General features: G+C 36.1%; 1 protein-coding gene across 4 annotated transcripts in view; it reads left to right on the forward strand.

Moving 5' to 3' along the window:
* The window catches only part of GALNT3 (polypeptide N-acetylgalactosaminyltransferase 3), a 53,922-nt gene that overhangs the window by 23,777 nt on the left and 6,701 nt on the right, over window positions 1–23,444 (forward strand). For 3 of the 4 annotated variants that reach the window (XM_006083184.3, XM_006083183.1, XM_023745423.1), the window contains exons 2-9: window positions 238–861; window positions 4,920–5,092; window positions 11,817–11,966; window positions 14,266–14,500; window positions 14,999–15,116; window positions 16,851–17,051; window positions 19,427–19,558; window positions 19,767–19,868. In XM_006083184.3, coding sequence (XP_006083246.1) covers window positions 347–861; window positions 4,920–5,092; window positions 11,817–11,966; window positions 14,266–14,500; window positions 14,999–15,116; window positions 16,851–17,051; window positions 19,427–19,558; window positions 19,767–19,868 — 1,626 coding nt within the window. In that variant the 5' untranslated portion in view covers window positions 238–346. The remainder of the gene's footprint in view (window positions 1–237; window positions 862–4,919; window positions 5,093–11,816; window positions 11,967–14,265; window positions 14,501–14,998; window positions 15,117–16,850; window positions 17,052–19,426; window positions 19,559–19,766; window positions 19,869–23,444) is intronic. The other variant, XM_023745428.1, reaches the window with a different exon arrangement.

Below are 23,444 nucleotides of genomic sequence, written 5' to 3' on the forward strand. Positions count from 1 at the left end.
AGATTGTGGTTAATTATATTTGTGTTCTTCCAAAAGTATAATTTGCCCCCTGGTGGTCAGTGTGCATCATAGCAACCAGTCGTTCTGCCATTCAGCAATTTGCATATTACCCTTTTGTTATATAGGATAGGAGTATATTGTTTGTAGCTCTTGTTGAGTTGTTGGTTGAATGAGTGAATTGAACCATGCTGATAGGAATGAATAGTAACTAATGTCATTTATCATTTCTGTTTATAGGTATTACCATTTAATGAAACCTGCTTGCCAGCAAATCCATGATAAAAAATATAATTAAAAGCGGAAACTATAACTGTTATTTGTCAAGTGACAAGCTTTTAATGTCAGAATGACTCAACTAAAGCGACTAGTGAAATTACATCTTAAAAGACATTTTCATAAAAAGTTCTGGAAGTTTGGTGCAGTAATTTTTTTCTTTATAATATTTTTGATTTTAATGCAAAGAGAAGTAAGTGTTCAACAATCCAAAGAGGAATCAAGGATGGAAAGGAACATGAAAAAGAACCACAAGATGCTTGATTTAATGCTAGAAGCTGTACACAATATTAAAGATGCAATGCCAAAAATGCAAATAGGAGCACCTGTTAGGCAAAGCATTGATGCTGGTGAGAGACCTTGTTTGCAAGGATATTACACAGCAGCAGAACTGAAGCCGGTTCTTGACCGCCCACCTCAGGATTCTAATGCACCTGGTGCTTCTGGTAGAGCATTCAAGATAATCAGCCTAAGTGTTGAAGAGCAGAAGGAAAAAGAACGGGGAGAAGCACAACACTGTTTTAATGCTTTTGCAAGTGACAGGATTTCTTTACACCGAGACCTTGGACCAGACACCCGACCTCCTGAGTATGTTGAAGAATATTCATTGTCTTCTGTTTATCATCAGGGCTTGCAGGGGAAGGCTGTTAGCTAAGGAAGTTGCTTGTTCTTTAGCCACTCTAAGGGGAAAAGAAATCACCAATTATCATTTATTTAATCAGTTTTAATTGCTTTTTATTTTTCTTATTGAGGCCAGATAGTCGTATCTATTTCTGGTGCGGCATTGGAGATGTGAAAAGTTATTGTCTTAGAAATTAGAATATTGAATTCTAGAACTGACATCTATAGAATCACAAATAAATTCTTTATTTGAAACACTTTAGTTTCCTCATCTGTTAAGAAAGAAATACAGGACAGTTTTTATGGAAAATATGGGAGTTGTCTCCATTCCTCTGTGTATTACTGTAGAATAGAAATGATTAAAAAGTATGCCAAGACTTTGGAGCTGTTAGATAGCAATATTTTATGAATCAAGTCACAGACTTTGTGGTTACTCTCTGTGCTATAATTATACTTCACTATATTTAAGAATGCCCTGTGTTTTATGACCTGTCTTTTAAGGGACAATATTGTTATAATTAGTAATTCAACTATGATTCTTTCTCTATAGTTTTGTTGAATAAGTCCCGGTATTATAGATCTGTTTCCCTTTAGCTTCTGAGAAGTCAAGATTGCTTTTTATTGTCACTTTACTTACATGCTTATTTCAAGTATATAGTATTTTGATTAAGTTTTCCTCCAGCTTCCTTTATACTGTTTGTCCTTAGTTAATGAACCATTTTGTTATCTTTGAGGTAGTGGTCAAATGCTCTGTTTGAACTGAAATAGCTAAAATGAATTTCTAGTTCTTTCAAACCATCTACAGATTTGTTAAAATTGTAAGACAGAAAACTGTAAGCAAGCAGTGCTACATACTTTGCTTTCTGGTTATAATAAAAATATATTTGGAAGTGAACCTAAAGAAAAGGACTTAGGTCTATTGCTTCATTCATATTTTTCTAGATTTATGATCTGATCATAAATACCTGCTCCAACTATGAGTTCCTTAATGTTGAAGTTGTGTAGATTAAATTTCTGTTGCTGTATTATTTTTATTTTAATTTTCAAAATCCTCACCCAAGGATATGTTTTTATGAGAGAGAGAGAGAGAGAGAGAGAGAAAGATGCATGAGAGAAACATCAATCAATTGCCTCCTGAACTTACCTCACTGGGGATCAAACCCACAGCCTGGGTATGTGCCTTGACTGGGAATCAAACCAGTCATCTTTTGGTGCATGGGATGATGCCCAACCAACTAAGCCACACCATCCAGGACTGTCACTGTATTATAATCTGTGTGATTCAAAGTTGGGTTGCTCATCAATATTAAATAAATGTGTAAAGAAATAAATGAATGTCTAACAAATATTTTAGCTGTTATAACAAGGCACAGTTTTGTTAAGTTAAAACGTAGTATTGCACTTCACTGATCTGGAGAAATGTCTTGACTGAAAATCAATTCACATCACAAATGAAGAAACATACTTTTTATTCTTCAACATGATAATCAATGCCAGCTCAAGATAAACTTCCCCCCCCCAATATAACATTTAAAAACTACAGTAATATTCAATAATGTTCATCATTAAGTAAGTGGGAAATAACTAAGCATGTAAAGAACCTCTTTTTTTTGGATAGGCATGGCTACCTGTGACTGTGAAGAGTTGGTGAAGACTTAATACTTTGCTACTTTAAATTTAACCTATATCTGCAAGGAACACATTTTCTGAAGAATTCCTAATCTTTTCTTTGCTCATTAGAAATATAGGTCTAGTTTCTCCCAAAACCAGATGTGACTGATTGAGCACTTTCCTATTTGCCGAATCTTTCAAGTGGCTTGACTAGAAATATGCAGTCACTTTGGCAAGTTATTTTAATTTCCCTACTTTAAATGACATGTGAAACAGTTTTTAAAGCATAAGTTTAACATGCTAATTGTTTCCAAATAAATGAGGTAATTTCATTACCACTTGCATTAATGATATGACATGACACTTTTATTTGATATTAGTGGTTATCAGTTAAGCAAATAAAGCCTCGATTAAACCAAGGGAAAGCCTTGTAAGATTAAAATGATAACATTTTATTAGTGTGAGTTTTTGTAAAGATTTATACTTTAAATCTTCAAGACCTTTTTGTAATTCTTGATTAATATTACATTAGTTAGTCACATGGCACATAAATGTAGGGAAACATTTTTTAAAATCTTGAAAATCTCTCCCCAAAATGCTTATAATACAGGAAATCATAAGGTTTCTTTTTTTGTTAAAAAAAAGAAAATATGGAGTTTTTCATAATTTTTACTTATAGTTTATTAGCTTATAAACCTTTATGTCTGAAGATACAAGCTTATATTTAGTTATTTGTTTCTGTGTAATTAAGAGTACTATATAGGAAGAGGTAGTTTATGTTTGGACATTATTTTTAATTGGTAGTTTATCCAAAATTCAATTTAGAATAAATAACTTGCTTACATCTGTCAATGAGGATGAATGTGATTATTTGCTCTGACGATATATGTATATTACACTTTGAAATAACAAATGCACTAGAGAGTAAAATCACTTTCACTCAGTCAATTCCTCTATTTTTTCTATCCGGTGGTGTTGATACCCTCTCAATACTTTATTCCCAGTCTAATTTTTTTTTTATCACTACAAATATTCCACCCTAAAGACCTCCTCTTAGAAAAGAATCTAAGACACATACATATTGAGGTCTGGATGTCAAAGTGGTTAATGAGAGTTTGTAGGATATCTTCTCCCAGGGTGGCAGCCCCAGGCCTCCCGTACCATCCTGGAGACTCTGGTTTCCCCATGGGCCCTGGCAGAGGGACTGAAGTGCTCTGGGCCCTTATCTCCATGATGAATGATTTACTTCCTTGTCTTTGTGTTTGACCAGCACTTGTTCACACACTGTACTTACAGTGCCTTTTGACCGTGTGGGAGATTTTTGTACTCTGTTGTCTGAAATTATACAACCACTTATGGTTTTTAAGTGAAGTTAAAGATAAACTTATTTATTTATCTTTTCCATATGTTCCAGGTTCACTATGTTTGATTTTACAATGTTTTGAAGCCCTCTCCTGTCTGTTATTTCATTTGATCTTCACCTCAATGCAATAGGCCAGGGGACTGGAGGCTGTACAGGTCCTCCCGCACCCCGATGCTTCATATGAAGACAACTTTCACAGAGGAAGACATTGTTATAAAAATGAATCAATTTATAACTATTGTTTATAGCTAATGGGTAGCACAGTGCCATTAACCTGTCAAAAATTACTAGTGTTGCTCTCCTTGTGCCTGTTGATGTTTCATGTGGTAACAGAGCACAGGACTAATAACATGGATTTAGGACTTTTATTTTAAATTTATAAATGTATTTTTAAAAAATATTTAAAGTGCCTTGTCTCATTTAGTTAAACAATAGGTTGGATTATTGGAGCAAAATCTTTGCTGAATAATGAAAATCATGCATAGCTTTATAGTACACTATTTTCCCCCCATTGGTTCAAATATAGATTAAGTAAATTGATTAAATAAACTTGGAAAATATTACATATTTAGGAAAGTATCTAATTTAAGATAATCTGTACATATATGAATATTTAATTAAATTGCAGTTTTAAAAATTACAAATAAGAAAAATGTATGATTTCCACAAGGAAGGAGAAAAACTTGATTTTTATTTGACCAATTACAAGTATTTGTCATTTTTATAGGTGGTCTCACTTGTCGGTTATTTTCCTTATTGAAAATGTTATTTTTATGTAAAATTATACTGTTGAAAGAGTTTACAATAGCATGTTCTCATCTTTGACATGCAATACATATCAGTGGCCATGATCTAGGTCTTGTAAAGCATTTTGTTTTGCTCTGCTTATGTTTACACAGCATTAAGATTATCTTACATAGTAAAAAGTCACAGAAAACTATTCACTACCATTTCTATAGTGATAAAGGTTAAATAATAATTTTGGTAATGGCATAGCTATGATATAAAGTAATAAAATTCATAATTGTTCTTCTACTTTGACCTTTTCTAGATGTATTGAACAAAAATTTAAGCGCTGTCCTCCCCTGCCTACCACCAGTGTCATAATAGTTTTTCATAATGAAGCATGGTCCACGCTGCTTAGAACTGTCCACAGTGTGCTCTATTCTACGCCTGCCATACTGCTGAAGGAAATCATTTTGGTGGATGATGCTAGTGTAGCTGGTAAGAAAGCATATGCAAATTAGGTTGTTTCCCAAGTAAATCCACATGGTGTTGTCCAATGTCTATTGAGTTATATTGTACTCTCAGATGCCATTTCAGAACTTGAATAGTTTGGATGCTATATATGGTGGATGAAAGTAGAATCCAAGGGTGTTGATATTCTAATATTTTGCAGTTCAGAAATGTATAAAACACCATTGTTCATAACTTTGTAGTCTGAAATGTAACACTTATTATAAGGAATACCTGTAGTCATTAAGAGCACAGACTTGAGCCTGGAGTCAGACTTCCTTGGTGTGAATCCCAGCTCTGGTCCTAACCAGCTATGTGACTTGGGCAAGTTATTTAACCCTCTTTCCCCTTACCCCCAATGCTTTAGTTTCATTATCTGTAAAGTGGAAAAAATGCCATATCCCATCAAGTTTATTGTATGATATGTAATTAGTTTATATACCACTAGTTTAAGAAGCTTTCATAGCCAATTAAACTAAGATGCTATTGATTATAAGAAGTATTCAATTGTGCAGTTTATAATTGAGGAAGTACATAAATAGTATATAATTCTTAGGGTTGTTTTGAAAATTAGATGAGTTAATATAAATAAATGTAATTAATATAAATAAGTAGTTAAAAATTACTGAGTTACCACATCCTGTTTTAGTTTGGCTCTTAAATTTTTCAATATTGTTTGCAAAGTTAGCCACATTCTTTAATACATAGCTACTTAAAATTAAAGTCAAGAGGCACTTACTAAATTACACATTTTAAATTGGAATTGCAAGGCTAATTCGACAAATACTCTAATTTGCTAAATTTTCAAACATTATAAGCATTTTAAATACCAAACAGATATAGATTGTTTCAATGATTACGACATTTATTCCTGAATGAATCATAGTTTGGAGCCAGATTCTTTAAGGACAACTTCCAGCTCCAACACTAATTAGCTGTTTACTCATCTGTAAAATGGGGTTGGTATTCTTTCATCAAATCCAAAGCAATATCTGTGGTAAGATAAACCATTCCTTTATGTGTCCTGAGAAGAAAAAAAAAGATACTGCAGATTAAGTGACATGTTATCAATTATAAGCTGTACCAAGACTTCAGAAATGGTAATAAGTGAATAAAACATAAATTATTAACCTATTTATTTCTAATATACAATTACTTATTTAATAATTTCTACATATAATTCTAAACCAGTGGTTCCAACCTTTTTTCTGCCATGCCCCACCTAAGCATCTATATAATCCTGATGCCCCCCCCCCCTTGACTTATAATTCTTACTAGAGGCCTGATGCACAAAATTCGTGCAAGGGGTTTGGCTGTGGTGGCCGCCTCTGCCTCGGCCCCCGCCACCACAGCTTCATCTGGAAGGACGTCCAGAAGGACGTTTGGTTAATTAGCATAGTACGCTTTTATTATTATAGAGTATTCAAAAAATGAACTCCTATTCAGGTGGAGGAAACCTTAAATGCCATTAACTTGGTCTAAACAAGCTTCCAAAGAACATGGCATCCATGAAAGAGAAAAATAAAAGAGCAAAAGGACAGTTGAAGTACTAAGAAAGAAATCACTAAGAAATTGTTAAAAAAGTAACATGAAGTATATGAAAAAATAGCAAATAAAGTTTCAAAACATAATAGAAAACTGAATGCATAAATATATCACAATATATATTTATATACTATAGATGAGGCCCCTAGAACCATAAGAAATGCAAGAGATTCACTGTTAATAACTCATTCTAGAATTGCCTCCCTTAAAAATCAAATTGCCCCCCTGTGGAGTTTGTGCCCCATGTTAGGAACCACTGTTCTAAACACTCCTGTGGTTTCAAAACAAAATCTCAGTGAATTGAAGTTATGTTCTCAAGTTACATTAACATCTATGTGGAGTCAGGTTGCTTATCACCTGGGGATTTTTTGCTTGGATGTGAGACATATTTACCAGATGGCAAAGTTTTTATAAAATACGTTTTTATTGATTTTTAGAGAGAGAGAGGAAAGGAGAAGGAGAAGGGAGAGATTGAAACATCAAACAGCTGCCTCCTACATATTCCCTACTGGTGATCGAGCCACAACCCCAGGCAGGTGTTCTGACTGGGAATTGAACCATGGCCTCCTGGTTCATAGGTTGATGCTCCACCACTGAGACATACTGATTGGGGCAAATGCGGAAGTTTTATAACTCAAGTCCCCTACATACAGTTAAGCACTTTATGCAGATCTCTGATTTGAATCTTTAATCCTCTTACCCAGGCTACTTTACCACTCAATTGTAATTAACTAATTTATTTACTGCTTGATCTGTTCTGATTTCTTCTTATTCTTACAGTTTGGACTGCAGCCCATAGAGTTTAAAGTGACATCTGATTAACTTCTGCATGCTTCATATGTTTTAGCTTTAAAAAACAACAACCACTTATCTTAGAAATCTTTCCCTCTTTGGTTTCTTGAACTTGATTCACAGATAATTTTTATTTTGCTTGATTTTTCAAGTAGTGAAGCAATAGGGGAACAGTAAGGCTACTTCTCAGAAGTCTTCAGTTGAAGGAAACTTTATTTAATTGCACAAAGAACATTAATAGAAGTAAAGGAAATAAAAATGAAAAGTGACATCTATTCGTAATCTTCCTGTTTCAATTATTTTAATCTTTTCCTCTTTTAATCATTATCTAATATAGAACGTTTATCTAATTATACCCATGTCATAAATCCAGTTTTGAAATCAGACATGTCACAGAACATTATTAGCTCATTTATTTTGCCTTCAAAATTTTATTTTTAATGACAGTTATGGACTAGATACATTTTATGTAACCATTCACCTTTATTCACCTCATTGTTATTCTATATTACACTGCAATAAATATCCTTGCACTTCTGTTTTTCTTCTTTTGAATTATATCTTCAGATAAGTTAGAAGTAGAATTGCTTGATCAAAAGGGTGTGAATATTTTTATAATTCTCTATAGCAATTAAGAGTAGATTTGGGTTTTCTTGGCAAAGGCTATCTTTGCATACTAATATAATTCGTCTTATCGAGTCAAAGAGCTGTCTAGTAAATACCCACTGTGGAAAAATGTGTCTCTACTTGCTGTAAGTAGCTTGTGAAGTAGAAACCACAGTCCCTGATTTCAACTGGCTTAGGGAAAAGCAGCAGAAGTATGCGATAACCAAATAACAGATGTAAAGGGTGTCCCAAAATTCACGCAAGAAGTAATTTTGATAGAAAACACAGGTTTATAATTAAAAATTGTAAATTTTTTACTGATTCATAAAGTATACAGTATAGGGTTATGTATGGAATAGCATATCGGGTAAATGGCCTCCACGGCTTTGCTGGCACATACGCACTCTTGTTGAAATTTTATCATGTCGTGATAGCGAGCACCATTAACTGTTATTGCCTGAGCAGCCGCATTTTCGAAGAAGAATGGTCCGATGATGCCTCCAGCCCAAAATCTGCACCAAGCAGTGACACGTTGTGGATGCATTTGTTTCTCAACAATCACTCGTGGATTTTCTGAACCCCAAATGCGACAATTTTGTCGATTTACTAAGCCATCAAGATGAAAATGAGCCTCATTGCTGAAGATGATTTTGTTTGAAAATTCAGCATCCTCTTGTTGTTGTTCCATAATCCATTCAACGAACTCTATTCCTCTGCGTGGTCAGTAGGCTTCAGTTCTTGAGCCAGTTGAACTTTGTAAGCATGAAGATGCAAACCTTTCATGAGAATACGCTGTAGAGAGCTTCTCGAAATGTCCAATTCTTGACCAGGGGGCCGAATTGATGTCCCTGGACTCTCAGCAACACTCTCACGAACTGCTTCGATGTTTTGTGTTGAACGACTTGTTGAAGGACGGCCAGAGTGTTTAAGATCAGTAATTGATCCAGTCTCCCTAAATTTTTTAATTAATCTCTTCACAGTTGATGAAGTTAAATCACTATTCCGACCATATTTTGCACAAAAATTGAGAACTGTAGCTGCCAAACCTTCATTATTTTTAAAATATTGCTCAACTATAAAAACATGTTCTTTCACGTAGCGCTCCATTTTTAATAACCCTGAACTGTTAGCTGTCACGCTATCTTTTTTTTTCATTGGCAACACTTTATGGCACAAATGGCGTAAAATTCAAATCTTGCGTGAATTTTGGGACATGCTTTAGTTAAATATCAATGATAGCAAAACAAAAGATAATCAACATTTACAGAATATAGGCCCTGTGCTAGGCCCTCTCTTAAATGCTTTAGTTGTACAGTAACCTCACATTTTATCCTTCCAACAATCTTTTGTGAGGGTAAATCCTATCATCCCCATCTTAGAGATAAAGAACCTAAGTTACAAAAAGGTGAAATAACTTGCCCGCAGTCACACAGTTAAAAGTAATGGTGCTATAAATTGAACCCAGGAGGTCTGATCTCATAGCTTTGTGCTCTTAACCTCACAAAAAGTGGAATGTAGATGGGGACTAAATTTAGGGGGCAGATAAGAATTTACAGGAAGTTTGGAAGGTGTGGGCAAATAATTTTTTTAAAAATTCAAACAATGTTAGGACTTTTTTTTTATGGAATCTATAGTGACTCCAGTTTTTAAAAAATCCACATTAATACCTTTCAAATGTTTCTATTTTAAAAGTCTATGATTAAAGCAGAAATATCCGTAATTATATTTTTAAGAAAAATTGCAATCTTGCTTGTCTTTCAGAAAATTAATTCTGAGGAACTTAGAAGGTGTTTAAAAGTTAATCTATTACTCTGAGACAACAATGTTTAGATTTAATTTTCTACTAAAATTGTTCCTAGACTCACTTCTTTTATGAATGTTTAAGTTTTCAATAAGCAACTCTCTTATCTTCACCACTGAAGCACTGAAAAAAACATATATAATCATAGATGAAACCGTCTACATTTGCTTCTGAAATCTGGCAGAAGCAAACATCTACAATAGGACATTTATTTATGTTCTCAATATTCCCTAATCTTTTTTTTTTATTTTTATTGACTTCAGAAAGGAAGGGAGAGGGAGAGAGAGAGAGATAGAAACATCAATGATGAGAGAGAATCATTGATCAGCTGTTTCCTGCATGCCCCACTCAGGAGATAGAGCCCGCAACCTGGGTATATGCCCCAATTTGGAATGGAACCGTAACTTCCTGGTTCATAGGTCGACGCTCAGCCAGTGAGCCATGCCATCCAGGCTTCCCTTATCTTTTTGAGGCTATCCTATGGGCCCAAGAAGCCCACTGGAAGGACTGCATTGTATAGTCAACAAGAAATTGTTTAAAAATATGAATACTTGACTGACCTGATTAATGTGTTTTCTTTTACCTACTGTCTTAAATCTTGCTTATAATGTCTCATTCTCATCCAAATTGAAATACTTAATATCTCAAATGATACACCTGTTACTAAAATTTTGCTTGTTTTTAGCTTCTTCCTGATTCACATGTTCCCTTATTCCATATTTTAATCGGAAAAAATTCTGTCAGGAGACTCTAAAACTTTTGAAATTTTTCTGCTGACTGCAGAAATATTCCCAAACTGCTATAGCCTTGAACTTTCTTACTTAAAAAAAAACTATGTTTTTATTGATTTTTTTTTTAAGAGAGGAAGGTAGAGGGAAAGAGATAGAAACATCAATGGCTGCCTCCTGCAAGCCCTCTACTGGGAATTGAGCCCACAACCCAGGTGTATGCCCTGACCAGGAATTGAACCAGCAACTTTTTGGTGTGTGGGAGGACACTCAATCCACTGAGCCACACCGGCTGGGCTGGACTTTCTTACTTTTCCTCAACATTTTGGTCTTAAATTATTTTGATCACTGCCTAAGTATCAGAGAATCCTTTTGATACTTAGCATTTTTCTTCACATTTCCAAATTAAATAATAATTTTAAAAAGCATCAGATATTTTGTTGCCCAAATTTAGTTTCTTTACTTCCTTAGTTAATTTTCTCAGATCTCCAAATGCATTTTCTTGACTCCTGGGTCCACTCCATTTAAAGTCTTTCATTTTGCCCCAAAGTATTAACATGGCATATATAGAATCCTATATAATAAAAGGCTAATATGTAAATAGACCAAATGGTGGAATGACTGGCAGACACTCAATGCAGGAGCTGCCCTCTGGTGGTCAGTGCACTCCCACAGGGGGAGCTCCGCTCAGCCAGAAGCCAGGCTCACGACTGGTGAGGGCTCCCAGACTGCGAGAGGGCGCAGCCCAGGCTGAGGGACCTCCCCCCCCCCCCCAGTGCATGAATTAACATGGCATATATAGAATCCTATATAATAAAAGGCTAATATGTAAATAGACCAAATGGTGGAATGATTGGCAGACACTCAATGCAGGAGCTGCCCTCTGGTGGTCAGTGCACTCCCACAGGGGGATCTCCGCTCAGCCAGAAGCCAGGCTCAGGACTGGTGAGGGCTCCCAGACTGCGAGAGGGCGCAGGCCAGGCTGAGGGACCTCCCCCCCCCCCCCCAGTGCATGAATTTCGTGCACCAGGCCTCTAATATGTTATAATGTTATATGTTACAATAGTCCAGATTTGCATGTGTAGTTTTTTTTTCAATGAAGAGTTAAAGATATAATTTTCATCTTAATGGAGAAATGTGTGTAACTGTTACGATTATGAATGTGGTTTCTTCATTAGCTTTCATGTGTCATATATGAAAATAAACTTAAGAGTTAATCCTGGTTTTATTTTTTTTACAGAGTACTTACATGATAAACTAGAGGAATATATAAAACAATTTCCTATAGTAAAAATAGTCAGACAAAGAGAGAGAAAAGGTCTGATCACTGCACGGTTGCTAGGAGCAACAGTAGCAACAGCTGAAACGCTCACATTTTTAGATGCTCACTGTAAGTATATATGTGTAGACATGGTTGTAACATTTTTCCTTCCCCTACCCCCTAATTTAAAAGGTAAGAAAGCCTTTTCTTTAAATGCCTAATTGCATTTTCTTTAACATCATTTTCAACTGGTGATTATAGCATTGACAGCCCAAGAAGATTATAGCTTTAGTACACAGGGACTTCCTTTCACTTATGCAAATTTCTTGCCTTCTTTGCAATTAAAGCTCCTCAACTTTAATGTTTTACAGTGGCCAGCTTCCCCAGCAAGTTATTCCTGCTTGGGATCTTTTTCTGATGCTTGTTATATTTTTTGAAAGTGTTTTTATCCTTATTATTCTTGATTCCTATAATTAAAAAATATTTTTATTGATTTCAGAGAGGAAGGGAGAGGGAGAGAGAGAGAAAAAAACAACATGAATAATGAGAGAAAATCATTGATCTGATCAGCTGTCTCTTGCATGCCCCCTACTGGGGATCAAGCCTGCAACCCAGGCATGTGCCTTGACTGGCAATCAAAACATCAATCACTGAGCCACAACGGCCAGATGCCAGATGATTCCTATAATTTTAGATGAGTGAAAGTTTGTTTGTTTACATGTAGTCAACCCTATCATAAACTTTGTTCCTATACTAACATTTTTAAGTTGTATATTTCAATTCTTCCCCCCCCGCCCCCCCCCCCACTTCCTCCCCCAAGGATTCACACACTCCTTCTTGTACCAAGATACCCCTTCCAATTTCTGGTATCTCTTCCATGAACATTGTCAGTTGTTGCTGGGTTTTTTTCCTTTGTATTTTATGTGTGTGTGTGTTTTGTTTGTTTTTTGGCGTTTTTTTTTTCTTTTGGTGTTGTGTGTGTGTGTGTGTGTGTGTGTGTGTGTGTGTGTACGATTCTATATAATAAAAGTGTAATATGCTAAGTGTCCGACCAATCGGTCGACCGTTTGATTGACCGCTTAACCAGTTGCTATGACACGCACTGACCACCAAGGGGCAGATGCTCCAATTGGTAGGTTAACTTGCTGCTAGGGTCTGACCGATTGGGACTGGGCAAGAGGGCTGGACACAACCTGGAGCCTTCCCGTGGTCCCTCTCCAGCTGGCCAACCAACCTCCCGTGGTCCCTCTCCGGCCAGCTGGCCCCCATTGGCCCCGATCAGCCTGATCGCCAGCCAGGTCGAGGGACCCAACCTGTGCACACATTTGTGCACCAGGCCTCTAGTTTTAAATAAATTTGCAAAATATTTTTAGAGTCAATGTTTAATGTACACATTAGGTATTACTGAAATGTCATTTTGTCCCTTCAGCTCTAAGTTTGCTATAGTGGGTGTTACTTTTTGTATGAGCATTTAGCTCTGAATTTGCTAGCCCTTGGTTGTGTTTGACCCAGCAAATGGTAGTGAGCTTACACTAATGGTCACAGAAGGGCTTTTGGATTTGTTAGGAGTCTCTTTAGAGCTAACACATCCAGTAATCTTTTAATACCAGCCACTTAAAAATGAAGAGAGATCTAGGGTAATCCAAGAGAGGTGATTTTAAAAGGAAATGGTTCATCCTCCAGTCTTCCCTCTCTTGGTCCAAAATGATAATAATGTCAGAGTGGACCTTCTTCCCCTCTGGGCGAATGTGTTTGAAGTTCCTCCTGAACCATGACTGTCCAACTGCCCTTGTTGGGAGCCCTCAGTAGGACTGTACATGTCGGCATCTCCTGAACTCTCTGTGGTTTGTGAGATGGCCTGGCTTATGACGAGGGCCCAGACCTTTCATAGCATTCCTTTGCCCCACCTTCCATTAAGGCTGGGACAGGCTTGAATGTTCCTTCTTCTCCAACTGCTAAAATCATAATATTCTGACTCCTTGACTTACTTTCTTCTAAGATCCAGTTAGAGGAATGAAAATTTTGATTACTCTATTTTACTCAGGGAAGACCAGTTTAAGTAAGTCAGAATACATTTGGGGCTAGATGGTATGGATCAGCAAAAACTTTCTTAGATTCATGGCCCATTAGAAAGAGAAATACCTCATCTGAAACTTAAATACACTGATATCATTTTGCTCCCTTTCTAAGTTATAAAACCGAACATCATCTGTACGAAAATTTTCCCAATGATGCTGAATCTTGTTTACTTTTTAAATCCTACCTTGATCTCTTCACAAGAAAACTTTAAGAAACCTCCCCCTATAAAAATGTTCGAAATACAAATGACTTTGTTCTCATTTCTCTGTAAACCCACTTCCCAAAAACAAAAGGGAAAAAACAAACAAACCAGATTTCATTGAATTAATTACAATTGTGTTCCTTTCAGGTGAGTGCTTTTATGGTTGGTTAGAACCTTTGTTGGCCAGAATAGCTGAGAACTACACTGCGGTTGTGAGTCCAGATATTGCATCCATAGATATGAACACATTTGAATTCAACAAACCTTCTCCTTATGGAAGTAACCATAACCGTGGAAATTTTGACTGGAGCCTTTCATTTGGCTGGGAAGCACTTCCTGATCATGAGAGGCAAAGAAGGAAAGATGAAACCTACCCAATTAAGTAAGTTGAGGGTATACAAAGTCATATATCTACATAAATGGATACATGTCTATTTCAATTATTTGAATATGTATGCAGGCTTTGCTTTTTATCATAATTGCCTCCAAGATAATTCACCCTAACAAAATAAAGAGCACACCCATTGTATATGTAGGGAATAGAGAATTCATTTATTTATGTACTTACCCATGATGTTAGTGAGTAAGAATTAGCATTAGGTGAGCTCGTATGCCTTCTTTGTAATTATTACTTAAGAATCTTTAAGCTTGGTTAGAAGATACTTAATAATTTTACTCCATTGAGAAAGGATACTTAAAATACCCTCTCCTCAACTTGACTTTGAGGAAAGCATTTTCAGTTTTTGTTAATCTATCTAAGAGCTTTGGAATTAGAATCTCTCTTTAATATGTTTGTGGATTTGATTCAGTTGTTCTTTAAAGATGTTCTTTTTTCTTATTTGACTTTTATAATACAGTTTGACAATGGATTATTTTTCAGAACACCCACTTTTGCAGGAGGCCTTTTTTCCATATCAAAAGAATACTTTGAATATATTGGAACTTATGATGAAGAAATGGAAATCTGGGGAGGTGAAAATATAGAAATGTCTTTCAGAGTAAGTTTATAAACATAGCATACCTATAAAAGAGTGAAATCTATAGTTTGTTCTAATTGGCTGATTACCATGGATGTATATAGTCTTTACTTTTTGTGCTTTCTAAAATTTAATTGCTAGAAATTTTAGAATAGGATATTTCCTTTAAAAACGTAACTTAAACCCTAGCTGGTTTGGCTCAATGGATAGAAGGTCGGTCGGCCTGTGGATTGAAGGGTCCCAGGTTTGATTCTGGCCAAGGGCACATGCCTGGGTTTCGGGCTTGATCCCCAGTGTGGGATGTGCAGGAGGCAGCCAATCAATGATTCTCTCTCATCATTGATGTTTCTATCTATCTCTCCCTCTCCCTTCCTCTCTGATATCAATAAAAAAATAAATAAAATAAAATAAACTGTGAAAAATGATTTAAAAAAATGTAACTTAATATATTTACTCATTGCTGCCAATGTAACAGGAGGAATCAGTTAAATGCCTGTGTCCAGGCAATAACACCAATTAATGCACTTGTAGCTACTGAATTCCAGCCAAGATAAATATAATTAAATCTAGTGCTTCAGGAAATAAGTTGATTCTCAAGGGAGTCAGAATGGAGAAACATTTATGTATAATTTTAAAGGACATTGAATTTAACTTTTTGGATTAAATGAGATCCCCCATCCCTAAACATACGAAAAGTTAATATGAGAAACAAAACAAAGGCTTTGGATGGTCTCCATATGTACTTATTTGATTTCATGAATTCATTTTCTGCAATGACTTTGTCATTCATTTTTATCCCCTATGTTGGAATGTAGTGGAAAAATAACTGAACTAGGAGTTAGAAGATTTAAGTTTTGGCTCTGACTCCATCTACCCCATAATGGCAGTGATGATCTTAGCCAAGTATGAACTGCTGAAGGGCAGAGGTCTTGTTTTATTCATTTCAGTATTCCCAACCCTTCACACATGTTAGATCTCAAGCACAGTTTGTTGAATTGAACATATCACTGAGTTTTCTCATTTGTTTAAAAGAGAGAAAAAAAAGAATTTGATCGCTTGCCCTAATACTAGCTCATATTATTAAACATTATTTTAGATTTCTTGCTTAGTGATTATTTATGGCAGAACTAATTGTCAAGATATTTAAGTGGATAGGTATTGATTTAATGATTTATCATTTTATTTAGAGTTAATGCAAGGATTTTTTTTACTATCTCTACATACATATGAGTGTTTTTTTTTTTAATAAATGACCAATTACTTTATAAGTTTAATAGATTTTACTTTGGTAATAATGACTGTTCAGAATTGTTGTCTTCACTAAAAATTGGATATGTAAGGGATAATGGAGTGTGGGTTCATTTACTACAAGGTCACTAGAAGAGAGTAACCATTTAAGTTGTATAAGAAGACAGAAGTCAAATGCAGAAAAGGCTTTGATCTTCTGTGTATATTAGAGCTTGCATAATTGTTTGCAAAAAATAAATTCTGGGTTTCATTTTTATAAGAGATCTGAAATAATTATTATGTTAAATTTCTGAAAATATGCTTTGGTTGACTTTAGTATACCATTTAATAAAATTGCTCTTTATATTTAAGAACTTAAGCTGAACTGACGGGGCAGAGACTATTTGTGAAGTTGTGCTAAAATTCTTCTATATTTTGCTTTTAATAATATCTTATAGGTGAACTTAAAAGCAACACTTTGATTTTCCTAAAATACTGTAAATTTAAACAAATATCATTAATTATCAGGTATGGCAATGTGGTGGGCAGTTGGAGATTATGCCTTGCTCTGTTGTTGGACATGTTTTTCGCAGCAAAAGCCCTCATACCTTTCCAAAAGGCACTCAGGTGATTGCTCGCAACCAAGTTCGCCTTGCAGAAGTCTGGATGGATGAATACAAGGAAATATTTTATAGGAGAAACACAGATGCAGCAAAAATTGTTAAACAAGTAAGTTAGAGCTAAATCATTAAATTACAATAAAAATCCACTCCCCAGTTCCCATGTTCTTTTACTTATTTGAATCAATTCAAATACGGAGTATTTTAAAAGGCTGTTTTTGAAGCTGGCTTTTTTAACTCTTAAAATATATAACTTATGATGCCAGTTCAATTTTTTTTTTAAGGAAAATTGAGTAAACTGCTTTTTAAAAATTTAGGCATTCTCCTTGATTATATCCTTTTGGAAAAAAAAATATTGATTTCAGAGAGGAAGGGAGAAGGAGAGAGAGATACTAACATCAGTGATGAGAAAGAATCATTGATCAGCAGCATCCTGCATGATCCTCTACTAGAGATCAAGCCCGCAACCTGGGCAGGTTGCCCTGACTGGAATCGAACTGTGACCTCCTGGTTCATAGGCTGATGCTCAACCACTGAGCCACACCATCTGGGCGATCATATCCTTTTTAATATTGGAAGCCATTTAGTTTTGTAACTGCCTTGGTTAAAAATTTTTCTTGAAGAAAAGATTAAGTGGAATTGTTTTTAACTGGTCTTAGGTGATGTGATTAACACCTAAATCAATGTGCTAAGTGGCTTTTTGAACTGGAGATGGAGACATTGTCAGAATGTGGCCAGAGAATAAGCCAGGAGTATCAAAGCCTTTCTTTTCCCCCCAAGTTCTGGTTCCACTACACACTGGAGGGACCACCTTGGCAAAGCCCCTTTGAAACTGTAATTAGGGATGGCACTTCATAAGTTGGTTAAGAGCTTGGCTGGATGTGGGATGTGTGCTCAACCAATTCTCTTCTCTGTCCTTCCGTGTTTTAAGAGAGGAAATACTTGCCTATCTCCCAGAGTAGTTGTGAAATAAATAAGTGCTAACAAATGGTACTGTTATTGACCTGCCATAGATAAAAGCGCTGCAGAATCATGGTGTCCAATACAGGGAAACTGAGTTCCAATAGGTTTCATATTGGATGTGGTAAATGAACTGGACAATTTAAGAACATGCTTCAGTGAATGGCACCCAACTCTTTTTTTTTTAGTTATGTTTTAATTGATTTAGAGAGAAGAAGGGAGAGGGAGAAGGGGATAGAAACATCAATGAGGAGAGAGAATCATTGATCGCTGCCTCCCAGGGATTGAATCAGCAACCTGGGCATGTGCCTGACCCAGATTCAAACTGGCGACCTTCTGGTGCATGGGTTGATGCTCAACCACTGAGCCACATCAGCTAAGGGGCACCTAATTCTTTATAAGAAACAGTACTGATTTGTGGGGAGGGGGTTGTATACTGGGTTTAGAGGGCATCAACATGTTGACTGTCATAAAGATATGGTTACTTATATTCTCTTTTTCTTTGGCCTCCATTGTCTCCATGTAACATGTCAGAAGGATGCAAAGTCAGAGCCCTGCTGGGTTAGATTGCTATCTTTTTACCCAAGGCCACTAAGACAAATTGGGCAGATTGTATACTGCACAAGGGTACTTGGCTAAGCAGGCAAGTAGGCGCTAAATTCAGCTTATGCTCACCCATAAAGAGGAGTGTGAACCAACAACCCTGCCCCCCCCCTTTTTTTTTAACAGAGGGCAATAGATCTGCTTGTAAAATGCATAAGCTAGCCAAAAGTTCTTTGTAGAGTTTTACACTTTTTGCTAAAACACCTGGGTTCAAGACTTTGAAGCTGGTAAGGAAAATATTTTCTGTAGTTGAACTGACTAGCTTGAGAATTTACCTTTTCATATATTTAGGTACCAAAGATAATATAATTTTCTTTAAAAATTTTCCTACAGACCAAATTCCTTTTCAGTTTAATAGTGCTTTTAAAAAAAGTTGTTTGTTTAGTTCCTTAAATAAAATGCCATTGCCTTTTTCTACCAATATACTGTTATTGCTAGAATATTATGAGGGCTATTGTTAGGAATAAGCTACACCCATAAAGCTAGAAAAAAATTTTTTGTGTGTGATCTTGACTAGAGAAAAGGTATAAATTACATTATGTTTGGCACTTTCTCTATGCCTGTTTTCTCACACCTCACTTTACAGATCATTTTGGGGATCAATTTTGAATGCTCTCACTACCATTTCTTTGCTCATAGCATTTTGCTAGAGATCTTTGTCCCATGGGGGAGATTTGTGGTACATAGGAAGAGTAAAATAACCCTTGACCAGCACCATGGTGGTACCTGATTCCCTTTGAAGCCAGAAATGAGCAAGTGGGAATACTTGTTGCATGAATGAATTATGAATGCAATTAAATTTTATCTTGCATTTAGCCCAGAAATTTTTTTAAGACCTAAAGATAAATACTAATAGCATTTGAAGTACTTTACCAGTGCTGTTTTGATGAAGCCTTCTCTTCACTTGTTATCTTTCTCCAGAAATCATTTGGTGATCTTTCAAAAAGATTCGAAATAAAGCACCGCCTTCAATGTAAAAATTTTACATGGTACCTGAACAATATTTATCCAGAAGTCTATGTGCCAGACCTTAATCCTGTTATATCTGGATATGTGAGTATTTTCCTGTTCCTTTTTACTTGGTATACTCCTTGCCACCAACATTTATGTGGTTCAGGGGAAATTGCTGAAATACTTTCAGGTTGTTTGCTTTTGAAATTTTTACACTATTCTTATTTACCCTACTTGTTGAAATCAATTGAAGAAATATATAAACTACATGGATTTAAATTTTTTTTATAACTTGAAAATTTCCCTTTAGATTAAAAGCGTCAGTCAGCCTTTATGTCTGGATGTTGGAGAAAATAATCAAGGCAGCAAGCCATTAATTCTATATACGTGTCATGGACTTGGGGGAAACCAGGTGAGCCCTGCATTAAAAACCCTCCCTTCTTACTAGTCCTTACAAACACAAGTTGTCGCATATTTTTCGAAGTCCTACATCAGTTTTATATTCGCGTAACTGGTGTGTGAAATGTTTCTAGATTAAGTTTGGAAATTTACATTGAAGTTGTAGAGCGCTTTATTTTGATTTTCACTCTGGCTCTGAAAACAATTTGAAGTTGCTTACCTATTCAGTAGAAAGGCAAATGAGAAAATAATGGAATAATGCCTTTTAAAATAAAAAAGGATCTTTTATATGGAATTTTTATACTGTGTGACTATTGGCATGGTGATTTTGCAAAATTATACATAAAGGTTATATTTAACTGGATTCAATAGTGAATTATAAATCATGTTAATCCCAAAAAAGCAGTGTTATAAGTAATTTTCATGGCCATAATAAATGTTCTAAAAATAAGGTATGTTCTTGATTCTCTTTGATTGATGACATTTCTGCTTGTTACTACTTATTTGACTGTTTTTACCAATTTAGAATCAAATGTCAAATGTCACTGTTTGGCCTACTATTGGTAGAGAACATATTAAAATATTATTTGAGTTTTTACCTTTCTTTCCTTGCCTTTACAAATAAACTCCTGGAATGATTAGACTCTTTCTTTCATTTGTTAATTCAGCAAATTCATGGAGTGACTCCTGCATGTCAGATACACTGCTGGGCTCAAGCAGTTTAGATTCTAACTCCTTCAGGAAATCTGTATTTCAGAAAGTAGGCAAGGTATAATGGTTACAGGTTACAGGCAATGTGGGCTGAGTGGGGTTGCAGAGGGCAGGCGGCTGCCTCCAGGACCAGGTTATAGGCAATAAGGGCTGGGGGTTGCAAAGGGCGAGGGCGTCTGGGATTAGATTGTTTCAGACAAGAGGTTGTAAATCTTTACATAATGGTAGACAGTTTCTTGGGAAATGAGGATGGACTGCATTCTGATGTTAACTTCCATATCCCAAAGCATATAACTCTCAGCCAGGTTACCAGCCGTGGGCAAACTACGGCCCGCAGCCGGATGTTTGAAATGAATAAAACTAAAAAAAAAAAAGACCATACCCTTTTATGTAATGATGTTTACTTTGAATTTATATTAGTTCACACAAACACTCCATGTTCCGGCCCTCCGGTCCAGTTTAAGAACCCATTGTGGCCCTCGAGTCAAAAAGTTTGCCCACCCCTGGGTTAGACTATGCTTTCTCTAGTCAGAAAAATCATGCTTAACAGAGAATGGTTAATATTTCTTTTTAAAAAAATATATTTTTATTGATTTTAGAGAGGAAGATAGAGGGAGAGAGAGATGGAAACATCAATGATAAGAGAGAATCAGCAATTGGCTGCCTCCTGCATGCCCCACACTGGGGATCGAGCCCACAACCCAGACATGTGCCCTGACTGGGAATTGAACAGTGAGCTCCTGATTCATAGGTCAATGCTCATCCACTGAGCCACACCTCTGGGCATAGCATTATATTTGTTTTTATCATAAAAGTTGAAGATATATTTTATAACATTGTTTCATCAGCTTTTCTCTTATCATTGCCATAAAGATGTTTTTATAGTTTTGTCTCTGGAGAAATAATTCACATATTCTTCCAACAAATATTTGTTTAGAGCTTATAATGTAACATGTACTGCTATAGTTGTGAAGTCAAAATCCCTGATCTGGTCTGGTGGAGCTAGTGTTCTAGAAAGGAAGGAAAAAAAGAAATATGTGATTTTGGGTATGAAGAAAAATAAAGCAGGATGGGGGGAAGTGTGTGTGTGTGTGTGTGTGTGTGTGTGTGTGTGTGTGTGTAATTTTCAAGGTTCAGGAAGACCTGTTTGAGAAGGTGACCTTAGAGTCGAGGCCTGAGGGAGTTAGGAGAGGAACCATTTCCCAGGGGGAGAACCTCTGCACAGGGAATGAAAGGCCAGAGGCCCAGTGGCAGGTACATGGAGCACACGGGAGGCCAGTGCAGGAGCAGAGTGGTCTGGGAAGAGAAGTGTGGGAATTGAGGGCAGTGACATCAATGGGGGGTCCTGGTCATACAGGTTTTACAGACCTTCTTAAGGGCCTTGGATTTAATTCTGAGCATGACAGAAGCCATTTGAGGGTTTTGAGCAAGAGGATAATATCTTTTGGTTTATATTTAAGAAGATAATTCTGGCTTCTGTTACCCTAACTTAGCCACCAATTTTATTTTGGTTTATTTCCTTTAAATTTATTTTCAATCAAGTATTGAATTTAAACTACTTTGTGAATTTTAGTTTCTAGTGCTACATGTTTTTGAGATATCATCTAACTTAATCATTTCCTCATGCTCTTTTCTACTGTTTTGACCAGATAATTATATTTTTATAATCTAAAAATTCATTGTATCAGTATTTGTATATGCCAAGTAAAAATATTTTGATAATGCAATTAAATTGACAAATAAGCTGTGCAAGGCAGTCTAAGTCATTATGGCTTTTAAAAAATTATTTTATTGCTTAAAGTATTACAAAGAGTATTATATATGTCTCCTTTTTTTTTCCCCCTTGACCTTCCCCTAGCCTCCCATACCCCCCAGTGTCTTGTGTCCATTGGATATGCTTATATGCATGCATACAAGTCCTTCGGTTGATCTCTTACCACCAGCCCCCCCCCCCCCCCCCGCCAACCCTCCCCGGCCTTCCCGCTGTAGTTTGACAGTCTGTTCAATGTTGCTCTGCCTCTGTATCTATTTTTGTTCATCAGTTTATAATGGTCTTAATTATCCATAAATGAGTGAGATCATGTGGTATTTTTCTTTCATTGACTGGCTTATTTCACTTAGCATAATGCTCTCCAGTTCCATCCATGCTGTTGCAAATGGTAAGAATTCCTTCTTTTTTACAGCAGCATAGTATTCCATCGTGTAGTTGTACCACAGTTTTCTAATCCATTCATCTGCTGATGGGCACTTAAGCTGTTTCCAGATCTTAGCTATGGTAAATTGTGCTACTATGAACATAGGGGTGCATATATCCTTTCTGATTGGAGTTTCTGTTTTCTTGGGATATATTCCTAGAAGTGGGATCAATGGGTCAAATGGGAGTTCCATTGTTAAATTTTTGAGGAAACTCCATACTATCTTCCATAGTGGCTGCACCAGTCTGCATTCCCACCAGCAGTGCATGAGTGTTCCTTTTTTTCCACATCCTCTCCAGCACTTGTCGTTTGTTGATTTGTTGATGATAGCCATTCTGACAGGTGTGAGATGGTACCTCATTGTTGTTTTGATTTGCATCTCTCGGATGATTAGTGACTTTGAGCATGTTTTCATATGTCTCCTGGCTTTCTGAATGTCCTCTTTTGAAAAGTATCTATTTAGGTCCTCTGCCCATTTTTTGATTGGATTGTTTATCTTCCTTTTGTTAAGTTGTATGAGTTCCCTATAAATGTTGGAGATTAAACCCTTATCGGTGATAACATTGGCAAATATTTTCTCCCATGCAGTGGGCTTTCTTGTTGTTTTGTTGATGGTTTCTTTTGCTGTGTAGAAGCTTTTTATTTTGATGTAGTCCCATTTGTTTATTTTCTCTTTAGTTTCC

The sequence above is a fragment of the Myotis lucifugus genome, unplaced genomic scaffold, assembly GCF_000147115.1.
Source record: "Myotis lucifugus unplaced genomic scaffold, Myoluc2.0 scaffold_5, whole genome shotgun sequence".
Taxonomy (NCBI): Eukaryota; Metazoa; Chordata; class Mammalia; order Chiroptera; family Vespertilionidae; genus Myotis; species Myotis lucifugus.